Source organism: Muntiacus reevesi, chromosome 6 (assembly GCF_963930625.1).
Source record: "Muntiacus reevesi chromosome 6, mMunRee1.1, whole genome shotgun sequence".
NCBI classification, from domain to species: domain Eukaryota; kingdom Metazoa; phylum Chordata; class Mammalia; order Artiodactyla; family Cervidae; genus Muntiacus; species Muntiacus reevesi.
In genome coordinates, this window is record NC_089254.1 from 13015117 (window position 1) to 13036032 (window position 20916).

General features: G+C 42.3%; 1 protein-coding gene and 1 pseudogene across 2 annotated transcripts in view; one reads left to right on the forward strand and one right to left on the reverse strand.

The window, feature by feature from the left end:
• The window catches only part of SLC25A13 (solute carrier family 25 member 13), a 224425-nt gene that overhangs the window by 189326 nt on the left and 14183 nt on the right, over positions 1-20916 (reverse strand). For both annotated transcript variants that reach the window (XM_065939668.1, XM_065939667.1), the window contains exon 2: positions 5569-5622. In XM_065939668.1, the coding sequence (XP_065795740.1) occupies positions 5569-5622 (54 nt within the window). The remainder of the gene's footprint in view (positions 1-5568; positions 5623-20916) is intronic.
• Positions 11765-11885, forward strand: LOC136171283 (small nucleolar RNA SNORA70; annotated as a pseudogene).

A 20916-nucleotide genomic window follows, 5' to 3' on the forward strand; every position in this document is an offset into this window, starting at 1 on the left:
CCATTCTTCAACAATTCAACTTCTATAAATGTATCTAAGAAAATGCTAGCTATATGCAAAAATGTAGTTTCAGGGCTATTCATTACAGTGTTGTTATGATAGCAAAGCAGAGAAGATGACTAAACATCCAATAATAGAGAGTGGCTAGATAAATTATGGTAAAACAGCCATAGATAAGAATATCATAGCAATAGAAAAAGCAGAAATGCTTTCAGTTATAGGAAAAGGTATTCATAATGTATTAGGTGAGGGAAAAAATGAATACCAAATAGTATTTTTCCTCCTGTTAAGGAAAAAAATTATACACAGAGGCAGAGAAACAGGAAAACAGACATATGCATATATAAATAGACTTAAATAGACATACGTATATATACAGATAGATTTAAATATATAGGGATCACATGTTTCAGTTCCTTATACACATTTTTTTTTAAATTTTCAAAAAATATGAACTGTTCTGTCATAAGAAAAGAAGTTTTCAAAGAGGAAATTATTTTTCCAATTTTCCCTACAAAATCTTCTAAAAATATATACTATGCTTTTGTTGATGAACTATAAAATTCCAAGTGCAATTCACTACATATTACTATCCCAATTTGTAATATGACCTGCTTCCCGTGTCTGGTCTTCCCATTCCCCACATCTTACACTACAGTAAGGCATTTAGTTGCCTCCAGCTCTACACTTCTAAACAGTAACTATCACCTCCTTTACTCTCACTTGAGCTAATGGTTGTCTCCTCAATTTCTGCATCTTAATACGGGTACTTCCCTGCCCCCAGGCTATATATCCAGTGGTCATATTTACCCCCTGTTCACGAGCAGTCAATCCATCCTGCATATTCATTAGAAGGACTGATGCTGGAGCTCCAATACTTTGGTCACCTGACGTGAAGAGCCAACTTCATTAGAAACGACACTGATGCTGGGAAATGTTGAAGGCAGAAAGAGAAGGGGACAACAGAGGATGGGGTGGCTGGATGACATCACTGACTCAATGGACATGAGTTTGAGCAAAGCTTCAGGAGATGGTGAAGGACAGGGAAGCCTGGCCCGTAGCAGTCCATGGCGTCACAGAGTCAGACAGGACTGAGCGCCTGAACACCACCACCACAATCATCCATGACACAAGATCAGGCATTTTCAATCCAACAGTCCTTCAAAATGTGTTAACTTGCCCATTCTCCATTCCTCCTGCTACCACAACCCTAATCAAGTTATTAGGCTGGCACACCGGGATTACACCCACAGCTGCCTAACCTTGCTGCACCAATCCAATCTTGGACCCAAGTCACTGGATAACTCAGAAAACCCTCAATGGCTTCCTATTGTTTAGCAAAAATGCCAAACTCCCAATCATCTTTCTAATTTTGTCACCCACACCCTGTAAAATTTGGCAGACTCCTTCGTGCAGAGCTGAATTAAGTAAACATTTGAATAATGAGCAAAAATCCTTCAATCTGGAGGAGGTTTGCTCCCAAACCCACCTCCAGGCCTTCCCTCCAATGTGGTCCTGGTTCCCAGAAGCCTCCGCTGCCCCCCTGGGTGTCTCCCCCAGCCCCCAGCTCCCAGGCATCCGCAGGGCTCCTCAAGTTCCCACTCCAAGGAGCCTTCTCTCACCTCTCCCCACCACAGGGACTGCTCCCTCCTCCCATTTCCTGTGGCGTCTGCTTTAACCACACAAGTGACCCTTGACTGTACTATGACTTAGATACTTTTTTTTTTTAACTTTCTTCATGCCTATAAATTTGGTCTCCTGTATAAAATCTGAACATCTCTAAATAAGACGTGGATGCTGCTTATACCTTTTTACACATCTCACTCACTGCAAAGTTCCATGGCATTTCATTTAACCCGTAAACACTCAAATACATACCTGTTTATTAACATGAAGCAGGCACGGGGAGTGTCAGGCAGAGAAAAAAACTTAGGTTCCCAACACTTAGGTAGGAAACAAAGCTGACTACACCTAGACTTCAACTTCTACATCCAGACAAAACAGTAACCGCCACATGTCACTAAAGCAGCCTGCATAAAAAAATTCAAACACCTTAGGCTGGAGATGTTTAATGCCAAGTTCCACTCTGCCTGCCATTCTAGCATCATTTCCCAAGTGTCTATGTGTCAGGGCACCTCCATGCCTGGAGTTCTCTGCTTTTGCTTACACTATTATTTCCTTTGTCTTTCTTTGCTCCACAATCCTCCACATTCTCCATTTGATAAACAGCAGCTCAAATATCACCACTGCCCAGCAACTGTAATGACCCTCTCTAGGAAGATGTAATTAGCCCCACGTTATCTGCTTGCTAATTAATACTACACAATGCATATCAACCATATTATGTACTATATAACGTATATCAACCATATTGTGGATTTTTTTTTTTAAACACTTAAACACACACAGTGAGATAGTTAAGGGCAGGAGCCATGATTAATTCATCTTTATAACCCCAACATCTGACAGTAAGCAACTTCAGAAGAAGAACTGATTTTAACTCTTTAAAAAAAAAAGAAAAACATAAAATAAGCCAGAACAGGGCTCATTTTAGTCCTCCAGGGCCCATGTTTCCTTATCTGTTTCAGTTCCATTAGGTCTCTCTGCTCGCCACAGCTGTCAACTCCCCCATTACCAGCACATCTGGTCTCAAAGGAACAATGAAGATTCCTTCCACCTCCTCTAAGCTACAGGAGAATCACCTAACTAGTGTTGCAGAGAGGTTGGGATATTTATAAGGAAGAAAAGTCAGGAAAAATGTCAGAAAAAAGTCAGCAAATAGGTTTACAGAGTGCTCACTGCTGATTCACTCTTAGAACAAGTCCAGGTGGACAGAAAAGTGATTCAGTTATTCATGGTCAATCAACTATGCATGCTAAGTCCGACTCTTTGAGACCCCATGGACTGTAGCTTTCCAAATCCCTGCCCAAGGGATTCTCCAGGCAAGAATACTGGAGTGGGTAGCCATGCCCTCTTCCAGGGGATCTTCCTCACCCAGGGATTGAACCTGCATCTCCTGCATTGCAAGCAGATTTTTTTTTTTTTTTTTTACAGTTGAGCCACCAGGGAAGCCCCTCAATCAACTATACACTAATACAAAATATAAATTTAAAAAATAAATAAATAAATGAACCACAATTTACTCAAGAAAAAAAAAAAAAAAAAAATAGAAAGCCCAGGCTCGCTGGAGACGTGCCTAGCACAGCCCCCAAAGGCGCCTCGCTCCCTATTCTTCCCCCACAGCACTGTCTGCGGTAGAGAGTAAACAAGAGATCCTCAGCTTGCTGAGCCAAGGTGGATTTGCATTGGTACCACACTACCCAAGCCTGATGAGATCACCCGAACCTCTGCCAGATCCACAATCCCTTCTAGAAACTGCTGATCACTTCTTTTCTTCAGGGACAGTTCCCCCCACATCATCCCATTGTACTAAGTCATCTGGAATTCTCACTCAGATGCCACGCAGTCCCAGCCTCACCAAGGGAGGACAGCACTTCCTTTTTGGTCCCAAAGATTCCACCCCAGCCTTCGGGCCCATCGACACAGAAGCCCCACAGGTGGCTCTCCAGAACTCTGCAGGGACTCCTACCCTCCCCTGGGTTTCCCTGGCCAAGCCCACTTGTCTCCAGTAAAATTCCCCTGCCACTGTGATGCAGCCATCAGAAAAGATAAGTCTTAACCCAGCCTCATCAGCTCCCACATGGCCTCAAACTGTGGTCACAGCTTCTACCTGGAGCCTTTCCACGGAATCACATCAAGAAGACCAACAAGGATCCAAGATGCACCATCTCCTGAGACCCTCTAAGGTGTTCCCATTTCCCAGTGCCCACAGCTACCGGTGGCTTAGAAAACAGAAGTCACAGATTCTGAGTTCCGAGAATGATCGTGACTCTGCTGGCTCAATTTTATGAGCTTCGTCCATCTCTCTAGGCTCTTTAGCAGCCCACTCGCAGGCTCTTCTGCAAGTGGTCTTCCAGAATTACATCATTAGAGCTTTACAACAAAACCTCATAAATACACAGCCTAAACACGTCTGTCGCCCCCCCGACATACACCTCAGCCCCGTCCCGGGGGCCTGGCGCACACAGCAGCAGACATCAGGTGAGAAATGTGTGTTTCTGTCCGCTGGACTTTCACCACCCGGAATCCTTTTCTACCTGAGAGTCGCTAGACCGTATTTACCTTCTCTGGGCAAAACACAAGCTTATGAGGAACTCTGCCTCCTAATACATAACCCAGTCTACTTTACAAATTCATTCTTTTTTTTCTCATATTTTTTACCCATTTTCTCTTGGAGTCTGTCTCTATGAATGACTTAATTTCAAGCATTTACTGAATCAATATCTACTGCATATCAGGTGCATGTGTAATACACACCACTTTCAAGTAAGTTTTTTTAACGGAAACTTTACAACTTTTTATAACATTATGTACATGTTCAAATATACACAGAGTAAACAGTAAACTCAATACCCCATTTTCCAATTGCAAAAATTATCATACTGCCTATTTTTCCTACACCACCAAAACTGGGTTATTTAAAACCAAATCTCAGATATCATAATCTCACCTATAAATACTGCAGTGTACATCTCTAAAAAACTCTTTATAGTTTCCATATTCAGAAAATTATTACCTAGCCTAAAAATCAATTCATAATTACTTTATATCAAATAATCTATCAGTATTCAAATTCCCCGATTCCTCAATTTTTAACAGTAACACATTTTGATAAGGAAAATGATGCTAGGAGAATTAATAACTTCCTAAGCCATATATACACAGCAGCAGAACAAGTTTCTCACTTGAAGCCTTGGGTTCTTTAAATACACCACACCTACCTTCTCACCATGTTTAGAAAAGGTCTACATATGTACTTTTCAAAATTATCTTTACAAAAATGGCCTTTCTTCTTTTGAGTACTTTTATTGCCAGTTAAATAACCTTAAATCTGATTCAGTGTTTCGGACCTGAGGCAGACTTTATGAGTATTAGTCACTCAGTGCCCAATATCACAGAGGTGAAAATACAAGAAACGAAGGAAATAAATTTGTACAGTGCAATGTAGTACCTACTGTTACTTGTACTGAGGCTGCCTCAAGCACAGCACAGCTGAAGTTAAATGGTATCATGATGGTAATAACAACAGCAATGTTCTGCTCAGGAGAGACCACGGTAGTACATTCTGGATGAATGACGGATGACGAAAGGTGTTTACAAAGAGCTTTAAACCTCTTAGGACGGAAAGCTTTAGTATCATCTGCTGCACAGGACGATCTTGGAAAGGTAAATGAGACTAAACTCCCAACAACCCCTTTTCGGTACTGAACATCATGTGAGACCAGAGAAAGTAAAATACAAACCATGCAGCCATCACAGCCAGCTGCCTACAAGTATGTGACACATTTTAAAAGACAGACAAAATTGTAAAGGATCTCTTTTACAAGTCTTAAGTAAAGGTACTTCTGGGGATGTTTTTAAAAATGAATGAAAAAGAGGGCTGCTTGAAAATCATCTTTAAAAGTTGTAGAACACAAATGAGAAACAAACAGATTCCTTTATACTGACCTTCAAAAATATTGTTTTAAGTTCAGCTGGATCTGCTCTCTTGGTTAAAGCCACCTATAAATAAACATAAAAATGTTTATATTATTAGAACAAAGCTGAGAAATCAAGCTCGCAGACTGAGAGAAAATAAACTCCAGGTTAGAAATCAGTGAATTTCATTTCTGCACTTAAAGCACTAAATTTACCCAGTGCTTAAACTACTCTCTGGATTTTAAATGAGACTTCTTATGAGGCTTCTAGAATGATAACATTCCATACAAGAAACAAAAGCTCCTAATATGCAGTGTTTAATATATATCTTTTTTTCCCAAAATGAATAAGGAAAAAAAAAAGTTAAAACAGACTTGCAACCACCTGGCATTTTAAACTGCAACCCAGAGTGACCCAAACCCTTTCACAGGGGAATATTAAATATTAAAGTACAACTTGTTAAGTATGCAAGAAAACGTAGTTTTTAGAGAAGTTAGTGAGTAAGGCAAATAATATTCACAGACAGAAGGCAATTAATTCCCATGGTTCCACAATGGACAGGCATGAACACCCAGCAATCTGGTCCTGTCCACCAGTATCCTCTTCTCCCCAACTTTATCAAAAAATCCAGAAGTCTCCAATTGTACAGCATACAATCATTGTTTTCTAATAACTTTAAAAGGAATATAATCCATAAAAATATTGAACAATGTTGTACACCTGAAACTAATATTATAAATCAACTGTATTTCAACGAGAAAAAAAGAAATCATAAATCTCCAAATGTATGATTATTATTTACCACGTTCTGGAATACAAGGGGCTATGGTTACCTTTCAAGAGCAAAGCTTGACAGATTAGCTCAGAATAGGTGTTGTGCTTAATTCTCCAGCCCACAAAGTCCAAAAACATCACTGGGGAAAGAGAAGACAAACTTGAACATGGCTGCCCCAGGCCAACACAAAAGAGTCCTTATGTGGAACCAAACAGTGGGCTTATTCAGCATCCCATCACCCAGTCCTGCTGGCAGAAACCGTCATGAGACTGAACGCTCCCCAAGCACAGCATCACCCCATGATACAGCCAAGGAGGGGTTCCTGGAACCACCCCAATACCGGAGTCGTGTCGCCATCCATGGGGAGATTTATGCAAATTGTTCTAAATCCCTTCGGGGTGTCTGCAAAGGCTCTCCTGAGATCTTTGGACAATGGGTTCTCTGTCTTGAAATATGTAACTGCCTGAGCTCCTTGGCCCGCCACTGTCAGGAATAATTTTATTAACTAATCATTGGAATAGGAGAGGTAGTTTTCCTGAAACCAGTTAGCTGGTCACCTTGTTTCCCAAACCAAGACTGATAACTCCTAACTTCTGCTGAGTACTTGTAACCACCAGTGCTATTTTTATCCATAAGAATTTGTAATCTTTTTAAAATCCTCAATCACTGAGTGTTCTCTGCTATTCAATTAAAGAGAAAAAAAATATAAAAATCGACAGCAAAACCAACCTAAGACTGATGATAGTGCTGTTGAGAGCCTCACAAGATCCCCTCCGTTCGGGTCTATACTCTGAGAAAGGTGGGGAGGACAAATACTATTGGAGATGGGACAGCATGAGACGTTTCCATCCTCTTCGAGAGAGAAAAGACATTCCCTCCAAGTTCTACATCTCAAGACCATAAGTAACATTTTTTTAAAAGGCATATGGTGACCCTCAGCACTTAATTGGGTTTCCTTTTAAAAGCAAAGGTAAGTTTCCACAAAGTGAACTATTCTTACTCCATCTGAATTACACATCCTTTAAAATCAAATTAATTCACTCTGCCACACACACTTCATAAAGCCTTCCCTGGGCAATGCTATTTCAGAGTGAACTTCCCCCGCCCTGAACGCCCACAGCATTCTTCTCCTTACTGATCCCAGGACGCACAGTCATCACTCACCGCCAGGAATACCCCTCTGTGAGAGAAAGAAAGCTTTCAGTCTGTAACTCTCCCAGGGCGGAGGGCACAGGAGAAACCCATCCACATGGCGGCCCAGCGCTTCTAAGCCATGTCACCTAATGTGGACAGAACACTTAGAAGTTTTCAGAGCAGGACTCTGACGCCACTGGATCCCCGTGGCAGACCTGAGACTCAGACAGAGCATATTATTGCACTCATTTGACAGAAGGGGAAACCAAGACTCAGAAAGAGTCACTTATTTCCCTGAAAGTCAGATTTAGCAACACTTTTTGCTGACATTTCTAAGTGTTTTCTGAGCGGAGGTCAAGTTCCAAATCTTCCACCCCCTTACTGTGCTGGTCTCACTGACTCACATCACAGGCAGCCTTAAACTGACCATAGCTTATGTTACCCCTAGTGTAAAACGGCACATGCCTAAAAATCAAGACTCTCCCAGTTTCTCCCAGTACCACCAGTTTGTAGTGTCCATCCAGTGCTACGATTGAGAACATGCTCCAGTATCAGACTGCCCTGGCTTGTGGGGGGCAGACCTGAGCTCTCAACTCACTAGCTATGCGGCCCTCCCGTTTTAAGCCAACTCAGAACACCTGTTCAGGCAAGCTCACGTGGCATCACCTGACAAGCCTTAGTTCATCAGGCTTTAGAAGTTTCTCAAACTGTAGCTTTTTCTCCAAAGGCTAATTTTCACTGTTTTATATACAAGTATATATTTCTCAAATACTGCTGCTGCTGCTAAGTCACTTCAGTCGTGTCCGACTCTGTGTGATCCCATAGATGGCAGCCCACCAGGCTCCCCCGTCCCTGGGATTCTCCAGGCAAGAACACTGGAGTGGGTTGCCATTTCCTTCTTCAATGCATGAAAGTGAAAAGTGAAAGTGAAGTCGCTCAGTCGTGTCTGACTCTTAGCGACCCCGTTGACCGCAGCCTACCAGGCTCCTCCATCCATGGGATTTTCCAGGCAAGAGCACTGGAGTGGGGTGCCATTGCCTTCTCCGTCTCAAATACTAATAGCATGTAAATATTTGCAGTTATTGGGAGAAGGAAATGGCAGCCCACTCCAGTGTTCTTGCCTGGAGAATCCCAGGGACAGTGGAGCCTGGTGGGCTGCCGTCAGAGGGGTCGCACAGAGTCGGACACGACTGAAGCGACTTAGCAGCAGCAGCAGCATTTACAGCTATTATTCTTACTACCTAGTTGCCTGGTTTGCTTTACCATTACTGTTCTGAATTTATGTTTGTGAGAATAGATGCCACCATTAAAACATTATTTTTATATCAAAAGTTTTAAATAAAGTAATTTTCAAACATTGTTAGGGAGTAAATCACCCAGAAGAAAAAGGATTCTTGGCAGACGACTATGAAATATCACCATTTGCTACTTAATAAAGAAATTTATACACAAGCACATAACATTCAAACAAGTGGAAGATTAAGGAAGAAAGCAGGTGGCGGGGGCTGTTAAAAATGGAAACTATGCATTATCTTTTTCCGTAAACTGGGAGACCTTTACCTTTGTTTAATGATAGTATAGAAATTTCAGGTCAATCCCCCCAAAGTATGTTCCACAGGGCAAAATTTGAGGATCACTGAATATGTAACATTTTTGACAAGACAAACATCATAAATAACAGTTTAAATAGGTTATCAATAGCATTTGCAAAACACATATACTGGCTAGGTACATTCCAAATACAGAAAAAAAAAAAAAAAACAGCCAACAATAATATAACTTGAAGGACTGGTTTTAAAAAGCCGGCAGTAAGACGCATGGCAAGGAAACCCAGAAAGAGATTTTTGAGGACAAATAAATTCACTTTCATTTTAATATGAGTTAGAGCAGCCAAACAGAGGAAGACACTGGAAAAGATTTTTTTATATGTAGGAATATTATTTAAACTGGCTTTCTTACTCTGGAATCAAGATTCAGTTGAGGGCTCATTGCTTTAACAAACTGCAGAGGTACGGAACTGTGCACTTAAAATAGTTGCTAGGTCTAACCAGAGGTGTTGAGGGGGAACAAACATACCCTACAAAAAAATCAGGGATATTAATTTGAAGAAGAAAACATGCAGAAAAGTTCTCTTCTTACACTGGGAAGGTCGAGCCACGTAAGACCGCAATCTCCTCGCAGACACCTTACTCCTCCACGTTCCCTGCTCCAGTAAAGGTCAGAAAGTAAGTAGGAGTTCTGAACATGTTCTTAAAGAAAAACTTTCAGGCGAGTAGAAATCAAATCTTTACAAGGAAAACAGGTAGCTCCTGTTAGGCTAATGGAAGCGCAAATTCTCACACTCCGCCCCAAATCTACCAAATCAGAAACTCTGAGGGCAGGATCAAGCAATCAAATATGGTTTAACAAGTCCTCCAGGTGACCTTGATGCTTGTAAAGTGTAGGAACCACAGCTGTGGTTAATGTAAAATCCTGTCTGACTGGGTCTGAGATCCACTGCCGGCCTGCATGTTTGCATTGCCTCAGGGCTTTGGGGTTTTATCAATCCCCAGGCTGATCACATTAGACGGCAAAGTCCAGCTGGATTAGAATCTCTGGAATGGGTACCTTTAAAGCTTCACCACGAGATGATGATGGACCAGGCTGAGAACCACTGGGTTAGAACCCAGGACACCAGACCTCGTTCAGCTTGCTACCTCACTCAGCAACAGTTCTTCCACCACCCTCCCAAACCTGAAAGGTCTGACAGGCAAGACAAGCTCAGACTTACACTGAAAATTCTACTGTCATGAAGTAATTGTTTACTTTAGATATGAAGAGAAAACCAGAGAGGCAGCTCATCAAAAGCTACTCTGTGTGTGTGTAAGCACATGCATGCTTGTTTGTATGCGCTGACAAGCAGAAAATGGAGAGGTGGGAGAAACCTTCAGAGTGGGTGGTCCTGAGTCCCATGGAAAGCACTCGTGTGTGTGACCTAATAACTCAGAAGCTGGGGCTGCACTTTCTTCCCACTGTATCTTCCTACACTGCAGAGACTGGAAGGTTAAACTACATTTCCCAGAATCCCTTGCAGCTAAGTGACCTAGGTGCTGTCGATCAGAGGAAATTAAGTGAGATGTGGGAGGCAAAGTTTTGGAAAGCGAAGATTTGGAAGGTAGGGGCCATCCCTTTGCTCTTTCTGCCAGCAAGCATCATCCTTGGAACTGGCTGGTCTTCCATCAGGAAGTTCTCGTTTTCTCCCTGCCATGGCAGCGGCAGCATGGTTCTGAAACACCCCCAGTTTGGTGAGCAGTTTCATGATTGCACAAAAGGCAACTGCTCCCCTGGTGGCTTGCTCCGCAGCGAGGCTCTGCAAGCCACTCCTAAGAGCTCAAACTGAAGTTTGTTTCTTCACCTTTCCAACAAATTCCATAAGTCATTTAACACCCTGTAATAAATTTCCCTCTGCTTAAACCAGCTGGAGTGGATTCTGTTCTCTGTAAGTGAACCTTAACTGATACAATCAGTAGCTGTAAAAGAAAGTTTGAAATTCCCCAAAACCGCAGTTACCATTCACTCAAGAGGGATAAAAATGAAGTGTCTCATCATGTTTAAGAAAAATAAGTTTTCATTGACTTCACTGAATCACTCATTCCTCATCCCACGGTTCCCCATGGTCTAATAAATGAAGAGCAGTAACTATAAAAAGTTACCGGAACTAATATACAAACAAGATATCATGTTAAGCAGTATTCAAACCACAACCTTTCTGTGTAGTCGACCCTCAAATGTTCAAGTCACTCAACAGCTGACTTATAAAGCAGCAGACACCACAAATGTTAACCCACTAGGTAACTATGAAGTGGGTTATTTCAGGGATGTGGAAATATTTTATCAGAAGGAGTCAGTAGTTTATGAAATGGGTTGTAGACAAACATTAGACAATGATAAAGCCATCACCATGAAATTTCTGTATGAAGAAGCAGAGTACAGCAATTAAGAAATGAATGGCAGTGTTTTAGCTGTGGGTTCCGTTATGCCAAAATAACTTTAAACACTCTAATTTTAGATTTTATTATTATTAAGCTAAAGCTAACATTCCAGTAAATGTTCCCAAGACTAAAAATTTGACAAGAGACAGCATAAGTCTTCTCTGAAGTAGACATTTGTCTCTCTATATTTTCAGCTCCTTACGGAGAAAGCATTGCTTGCTCATCATGTCAAAAGCAAACATCACCAAGTTTGGGGTTTCAGTATGTTGCTAACTTGGTGATCTTGGACAAGTCAGTTAGCATCTCCAAGTTTTAGTTTCCTCATCTATAAAAAGGGCAAAATGCTTTGCAGCCGATTAAGTCGACTATGTTCTTTTCCCCAGAGGGGCCCAGTGTACAGTGGCTGCAAACAGAAGCCTCCAGAGCAGTGTACACAGAGGCTGCCCTAAGGGACTTTGGAGACAACTCTTCCCAGTGCACATTCCAGGGTTGGCATGCTGTCCCCAGTGCAGGTTCCAGACATATATGCCTGGTTTCTTTGGAAAGCCCAGTGGCCAGGGTCCACACGGGCCAAGTCTTAATGTCCATCTGCACCAAGGTGCAGAACAAGGAGCCTGTAACTGGGGCCGTCTGCAGGATCAAGTTCAAGTTCCCTGGCCACCAGAAGATCCACGTCTCCAAGAAGTGGGGATTTACTAAATTTAATGCGGATGAATTTGAAAACATGGGGGCAGAAAAGCGGCTCATCCTAGATGGCTGTGGGGTCAGATACATCCCTAACTATGGCCCTCTGAACAATCGGTGGGCCCTGCACTCATGAGAGTGTTGGCACGGTTCCCTCCTTACTCATGCCTACCAATAAATCCTACTTACCTGTCAAAACAACAACAACAGGGCAAAATGACAACATTTACTTGTCTATTTCATAAAGTTATCTTAAGGATTAACTAGGATGAAGAAATGGTGCTCTGTGAATTAGAGTGATACATAAGGCTGGTAGTGATTAACAGCTACTATTAAAAAATATAAGTCAAAAACACAGCTATCTGTTTCTAATCCCAAATAAGAACTGAAGATGAGGAAGTAGGTCCAATGTGTATTCAACTCAGAAATAAGCAACAAAAGATGAAAGGCTATGGAGAAAATTAAAATTCTCTTGGATGATCACAGTCTTGTTAGGAAGCCTGGAGAATCAATCAGCTTGAGGCTAAGGGGGCCACCAATGATGCTTAAAACTATCCCAGGATCTGAGATGAGAAACCCTCCTCAGAACCCACAACAAAAGCAGGTTGCCTAGGCTGCCTGTTAGGTCAGCTGAAATGGCAGCTTCACACACAAGCTGCTTTGTGTGTGTTTAGCCATGTCAGACTCTCTGTGACCCCATGAACTATAGCTTTCTAGGTCCCTCTATCCATGGGATTTTCCAGGCAAGAATACTGGATGGGTAGCCATTTCCTCCTCCAAAGGGTGTTCCTGACCCAGGAATCAAACCCATGTCTCCTGCACTGACAGGCAGATTCGTTACCCCTCGAGCTACCTGCCCTCTTCCAAATCAAACTCACACTGAGCATCCACTCGGCAAAGCCAGATCATGTGCTTGTGCCCTGGCTGCAGGGAAAGATGGGAACTGAGTTCTGACTCATGTTCTGGCAGGCAGACCTTGTAATGTGGGGATTTTCTCCAATATAGGAAAGGTAGTCAAAAGATGATGGGGAGATTTCTGGTTTCCAGTCCAGCATGCAAGGGGCTTAGAAATAGTCTGTCATAAAAATAAGTAAAAGCCTAAATGCTGAAAAATCAACTACCCTCCCTAGATGTATCAGAGGTAAGGTCACCCAGCAAACCACTGCCCCCCAAAATCGAGACAGAAAGGCAGAACCAGAAAATCACAACTTACCAGAGCTGAAACCCATCAGCTGAAACCTCTGCAGGAACCAGTGTCAAGCGTAGGTAACTCTGAGCTGCAGATGGACAGCCGCTGGAGGCTCAGTGTGGACAAGAAAAGACCTTACAAAACTCTAGGTGGATCTAGACATCGTGGATTCTCCACACTTCTGTGAGTTTTACCTCCTGGAACTCAAGTTTGCTCTCAGTGACCATCAGAGAAAGACTACCTGGCACTTTCAGTAGGAGGAAAAGAGAAGGAACCAAGCTGAAATGCACAAGGGCACCCTGTTCTTTTCAACAAGCTCTGCTTCAGAAGAAATTATTTCATAGGCACCTAACCCACTGGAGTATTACGGGAGCCAGTTAACCAGAGGAAAGGCAATACCCAACGCCAGCCACCTTCAGCCATCCTCTCCCACCTGAGGGGAAGAGAAGCTGAGAAACACTTGTGAAGTACAGTGTCCAGGGACGTGGGCTCCCTACTGAACTGGGACCTGGTCACAGGACTACAGGACATTTCTTCTCCCTCTGCACCCTAGCCTCACAATACCAAAGGACCAGGTTACAGTCATTCCTTTTATCCACTACATCGCGTCTGAATATCAAGAAAAAAAATCACAAAAAATACCGAAACGCAAAGAGCACCATCTGAAGAGACAGAGTGAGCATTAAAACCAGATGCAAATACGGCAGGAATGTTGAGATGATCAGACTAGGAATTTAAAACAATTATGAGTAACATGCTAAGGGTTCTGATGGATAAGGTAGACAGCATGCAAGAACAGAACAGTGATGCAAGCAGAAAAATGGAAATTCTAAGAAAGAAAGAATATTCTGATAATATTTCAATAGAAATCTCCAAAACTGGAAAGCAAAGGGAAAAAAAGACTGAAAACAAACAAAAACAGAACTAAATATCCAAGACTCTGGGACAACTACAAAGAAGTGTCATATACATGTGATGGGAATACCAGAGGAGAAGAGAGGACCAGAAGGAATATTTGAAGTAACAATGATGCAGAATTTCCACTCAGTCGAAATCAGACACCAAACCACAGATACACAAAGATTAGAGGACACCAAGGAGGACAACCAAAATCACTTTAAACATCAATGGACCAATTAACTGAAAGACAGAGACTGTTAGAATGCATCAATAAATAAGACCCAGCTATATGCCACCTACAATAACAACAAAAAAGACACATACAAATTAACAGTAAATGAACAGAGAAAGACATACCATGAACACACAAATCAAAAGAGAGCAGAGTAGCTATATTACTTTCAAGCAGAGCCCACTTTAAAGCAAGGAAAGTTAACAGGGATAAAGAGAGAAAATATACAATGATAATAGGGTCAATTTTCCCAAAAGACATAGCAATTCTAAATCTAACATGCCAGAAAGCCTAGAAGTGAAAAAGAAAAGTGAAAGTGAAACTGGCTCAGTTGTGTCCGACTCTTTTCGACCCCATGGACTATATACAGTCCACGGAATTCTCCAGGCCAGAATACTGGAGTGGGTAGCCTATCCTGTCTCTAGGGGATCTTCCAACCCAGAGATCAAACCCAGATCTCCCACACTGCGGGAAGATTCTTTAGCAGCTCAGTCACAAGGGAAGCCCACCTAGAAGTAGACCTTCACAAATAAAGTCAACTAATCTTTACAAAGGATCAAAGATAGTCTCTTCAACAAATGGTGCTGTACATCCACATGCATTCATGAAATTATAAGACATTTGCTCCTTAGAAGAAAAGCTATGACAAGCCTAGACAGCAGAGACATCACTTTGCTGACAAAGGTCCATACAGTCAAAAAATATAGTTTTTCCAATAGTCATGTATGGATGTGAGAGTTTGGCCATAAAGAAGGCTGAGTGTCAAAGAACTGATGCTGGAGAAGACTCCTGAGTCAACCTTAAAGGAAATCAGTCCTGAATATTCTTTGGAAGGACTGATGCTGAAGCTGAAACACCAATACTTTGGCCACCTGATGCGAAGAGCTGACTCATTGGAAAAGACCCTGATGCTGAGAAAGACAGAAAGAGGGCAGCTTAGGATTAGATGGTTAGATAGCATCTCTGACTCAAAAGACATGAGTTTGAGCAAATTCCCGGAGATAGTAGAGGACAGGAGAGCCTGGCGTGCTGCAGCTCGTGGGGTCGCATAGAGTCAGACACAACTTAGCAACTGAACAAAAACAACATCCACATGCAAAAAATGATTCTAGACACGGACCTTACACCCTTAACAAAAATTAACTCAAAATGGATCACAGACCTAAATGTAAAATTCTTAGAAGATAACATAGGAGAAAACTTAGATGGTCTTGGCATTTGAGGATGATTTTTTGGATATAACACCAAAGGCATTATCCATAAACTGGACTTCATTAAAAGAGATGCTTCTGCTCTGTGAAAGACACTGTCAAGAGAATGTAAAGATAAGCAAACACTGGGATAAAGTATTTGCACAAGAATAGTTAACAAAGAACTGTTACCCAAAATACACAAAGAACTCTCAAAACTCAACAACAAGAAAACAAACAACTCAATTAAGGTCAAAATATGGGTCAAAGACCTTAACAGACACCTTACCAAAGAAGACATATAGACAGCAAATAAGCATATGAAAAGATGCTCCACATCTTCTGTCATCAGGAAAATACAAACTAAAACAAGAAGACACCACTGTATACCTACTGCTGCTGCTGCTGCTGCTAAGTCACGTCAGTCGTGTCCGACTCTGTGCGACCCCATAGGCGGCAGCCCACCAGGCTCCCCCGTCCCTGGGATTCTCCAGGCAAGAGTACTGGAGTGGGTTACCATTTCCTTCTCCAGTGCATGAAAGTGAAAAGTGAAAGTGAAGTCGCTCAGTCGTGTCCGACTCTTAGCGACCCCATGGACCACAGCCCGTCAGGCTCCTCTGTCCATGGGGTTTTCCAGGCAAGAGTACTGGAGTGGGGTGCCATTGCCTTCTCTGGTATACCTACTAGAATGGCCAAAATCCAGGATACTGACAACACCAAATATTGGTGAAGATGTGCAGCAAAAGGAATGCTCACTGTTTGCTAACAAGAATGCAAAATGGTACAGCGACTCTGGAAGACAGACTGGAGGTTTCTTACAAAACTAACATACTCTTAACATATGAGCCAGCGTTCATGCTGCTTAGTATTCACCCAAAGGTGTTGAAAACTATATCCAGACAAATACCTGAATGGATGGATGTTTAGAGCAGTCCTATTTGTAATTATCAAAAGTTGGAAGCAACCAAGATGTCTTTTGGTCAATAAATGGATAATCCAGACAATGGAATATTATTAAGCACTTTAAAATGAGCTATCAGAACGTGAACAAAACTTAAATGCACATTACTAAGGGAAAGAAGCCAATCTGAAAAGGCTACATATGTATGAGTCCAACTATACGACATTCTTGAACTATGAAGACGGTAAAAAGATCAGCAGTTTACTCACCAGGGGCTGAGAAACAGGGAGGGAAAACAGGCAGAGCACAGATTTTCAGAGCAATGAAAAGACTCTGTGTGATACTAAATTTGTTCAAGGACTTTTCAACATCAAGAGTCAACTGTAATGTAAACCACAGACTACGAGGGAAAAGGATGTGTCAGTGTAGGTTCACCAGCTGTAACAAATGTACCACTCTGGTGGGGGATGATGACAATAGAGGAGAGATTATGCATGCGTGGGGGCAGGAGGTATACAGAAAATCTCTGAACCTTTCTTCAAACTTTGCTATGAACCTAAAACCGCTCCAAAACAAGAATAACAGTAATAATACTAATGTCTATTTTTTAAAAAGATCACAGGTGGCCAGGACCTATCAAAGTGAAACGAATCAGGCAGAGTCGCTAGGCACACATCTGTATAATCCCCCTTTCTTCTCAAAGTCTCCTTGAAGTAGGTTGGATTCTTTTATTTTACAGTTAAGAAAACTGCAAACAAACAGTTGATGGCCCCCAAGCCCCATGCCTTTCCCACGCGTCCACAACCTAAGGCAGTCAAGGGTTAGACCAGGGTTTCTCAACCTTGGTCCTGCTGACATTTTGGGTCGGATCATTCTTCATTTTGGAGGAGGGTCTGGTGCATTGTAGGATGTTGAGCAACACCCCTGGCCTCTGATCATTAGATGCCAGTAGCAACCCCTTCTCCCAGACATTAACAACCAACAGTCTCCAGACGGTACCAGATTTTCCCCTAGGAGCAAAACTACTCCACCCCCGGGAGAAGCACTGCCTGAGACAGCGCTGCTCCACTTGCTCATGCAAGAAAACCCAGCCACCTCTGGGAAGCCCACCATGGACCAGGCCCAGTGCCAGGAATGCAGGGGACAACGCCAAATAACCGGAGACTCCCCACTCCAGGGGTGAGAGGAGGGGGGCGACGACAAACTTATCAGCAAGTGGCTGGTACAAATCGCGTGATGATACGTGCTACCACAAATTAAGAGTGACGGCAGAACTAAGACCATCACTCTGCTGGGGTCAGGGGTGGTGGAGGTAAAGTCTCGGACTGGGTTGTTTATCACTGGATTACAGCAATTAACACTGACCAGCTAACTTTTACTGGGCCCTTAACTCTAGGCTAGGCATGTCCTAAAGGCTTTATGCCTGATCTTTATGCCTGATCTCACTTAAAGATCACCAAAATCATCTAAAGTGAAGAACCACTAGTAGCCCCAGACTTCACTCACAGACTTAGAAAACAAACTGATGGTTGTCTGTGGGAAGGGGCAGTTAGGGGGTTTGGGATGGACATGTACACACTTGTATATTTCAAATGGATCACCAACAAGGATCTATTGTGCAGCACAGGGAACTCTGTTCAATGTCACGCGGCAGCCTGGATGGGACGAGCAACCCCTGGATGGGGGGAGCTTGGGGAAGAAAGGACACATGTGCACGTGTGGCTGAGTCCCTTTGCTCTCCACCTGAATCTCTCACAGCATTGTTAATGGGCTATACCTCAGTGGAGAATAAAAAGTCCAAACAAACAAACATCCCCAGTCTCCAGATGAGGAAGCTGCGGCATTTAAGACACCTGGTCTTAAATGAGTGGTAGCAAATCACAGGGCAATAATGAAACCAGAGCCCAGGCTGTTTTCATACTAACTATACTATTAATATCTGGAGGATGTGCCAAGAATTTGGCAATCAAAGAGGTGGACTTTAAGCTACCCTTATGAATGGTGCTACTGGACAACACGGTAGCTGAAAGCAATTTAAAATAAAGTCTTTTTGGGCATTATGATACATAAACACCCATGGTTAGGTGGATGGCAGATTTACCTAATGCAGAATATTATTCTCAGTATTATATGCTGAACTCAGCCTCAATTTTTTTTTAAGGCATCAAGGTTACAGTAATAATTAGGAACCAGCTGCAGTTGTAATTACCACTCCCAATATAATTTGTTACATATTAGCAAGTGTCAAATGACTACTGCTCCTTAAATGAATAAAACTGATTGTGCTGTTCTGAAGACTGGGATGTATGTTCTGATGGGGAACAAAGGAATATAAAAAGTATATGACATATTTATAAAGTGCTGAAAGGTTCTACTTAGGAGATCACAGGTTGCAGGAGCCCAGATAATGCCACAGAAAGTTAAAATGGCTTCTGGGAGAGAATAGCTAACTTAATAAATGCAGAGGAAGAGAAAGCAGCAAATCACAGGACAATAGAAAGTTGCTTTCACTAAATAATACCTTACCTGTTCAAATTTCTGCTGCATATCAGCATCACATAATTGAAGAATAGTCAAGAATCCAGGAAGAAGTTAAAAGAAAACCAACAGGAGCCCTCTGCATAGCTGGGATACTCGTCCCAAAGACTGCGCACAATTTCACTGTAACAAGTCCTCCTCCACCCTCCCCCATGACTTCCAACATGACCCTGGGCAAGTGCTCTGGTTCCAAACACCCTTGGAAGCTCACACTTCTGCAAAGCTTTCTATGTCCAGGTCCAGCTCTAAGCTTTAGGAACATGAGTGCATTAACTGCCCCCTGCAATAACCCAGGAAGGAAAAACAACCTTGGCCCGATTACAGATGAGGAAACTGAGGTGCACAGAGGTACTTGCCCAGAGCCACAATTTGAACTGAGTTTACGATTTCAATCATTACGTTATAAAGACTTTCAAAAGGAAGAGAGAACACGAGGCTAAGAAAGCAGAGAACCTGGAGGGTAAACAAAATTAGGTCACATCAACCAACTGCAATCCTGGGCCTCATTTAGATGACCATTCATAAAACAATTTTAAAAATTGTGAGATGATAGTGATGGTTTAGTCACTCAGTCGTGTCTGACTCTCTGTGACCCCATGGACTGTAGCCCGCCAGGTTCCTCTGTCCATGGGATTCTCCAGGCCAGAATACTGGAGTGGGTTGCCATTTCCTTCTCCAAGATGATAGTGGAAATGTGTAAAATGTGTACAGAATAGATATTTGATCATACTGAAAAGGCACTGACTTTTTTTTTTTTTTTTTTTGATGTGACAATGATATTTCAGTTGTGCTTTGGAAATATCTGTTTTGGAGATATACCATAATATTTACAGGCATGATGTCAGGGGTTCGCTTTGAAAAAATCAGGAGGATGGGAAAATAAGAGAGGGTGTGGTATAAATTAACAACATTATCCATAAATTGATAACTTCTGAAAGTGGCTAGAAAGGGACATAAGAGTTTGTTATGCTGTTCTAATTTCCTATGGAAATTTTCCATTATGAGACACTTTTTTTAAAGGGTGTTTTTTTTTTAAGTTTTAAGTCAAATGCCAGTTCCTCCTGGAAGATTTTCTAACCAGATTTCCCACATAGAATGCTATTTGCCCCTATTTTATGGACTTTGCAAATGAATGTTTAAATTTTGATTCTCTTGCTAACCAGCAATGTGACATACTGTTTTTCTCATCTGTTACCAAGAGAGAATGAGAATCAGGATTGAATGAAAGTAGCATAACCTGGGACAGAATCCAGAAGTTCCCTGCTTCCCAGCTACGTGCAACCTTTCTGTATTCACAGCAGTCCCGCTGACGGAGGCATCGGTGGACAGCTGAGCCCTAATGCAAGGCTCTCTCGGCTTTTGGAACGAAGCAGAGTCTGAGCCAGCAGGGTGTCTGGGCTGACCTGGCAGCAGGTCACACTGGCTGATGATGTGGCGCTAATGGGAGTTCATGGCCTTGTGGGATGGAACAGCAACAGAAATTACACTGGCTCCCTACCTTCCATCTGATATCAAACACGAGTGGTTTCTTGCGTAATACTAAGAGAGAAAGCTGTGTTTAAACATGACGGATGACCCAGCATGCAGGAGCCACACAGGAAAAGATTAATGGCTCCTCTGTCCGTGGAATTCTCCAGGCAAGAATTGTGGAGTGGCTGGCCATTCCCTTCTCCAGGGGATCTTCCCAACCCAAGGATCGAACCTGGGTCTCGTGCATTGCAGGCAGATTGTTTACCATCAGAGCGATCAGGGAAGCCCAAACATGTAACATACAAGGTTGTAAAAGTTGAAAGTGTGTATGAGCCAGTTAAACATCAAACAATTGCAAAAATAAATATATAAATAATGTGTAATAGGACAAAAG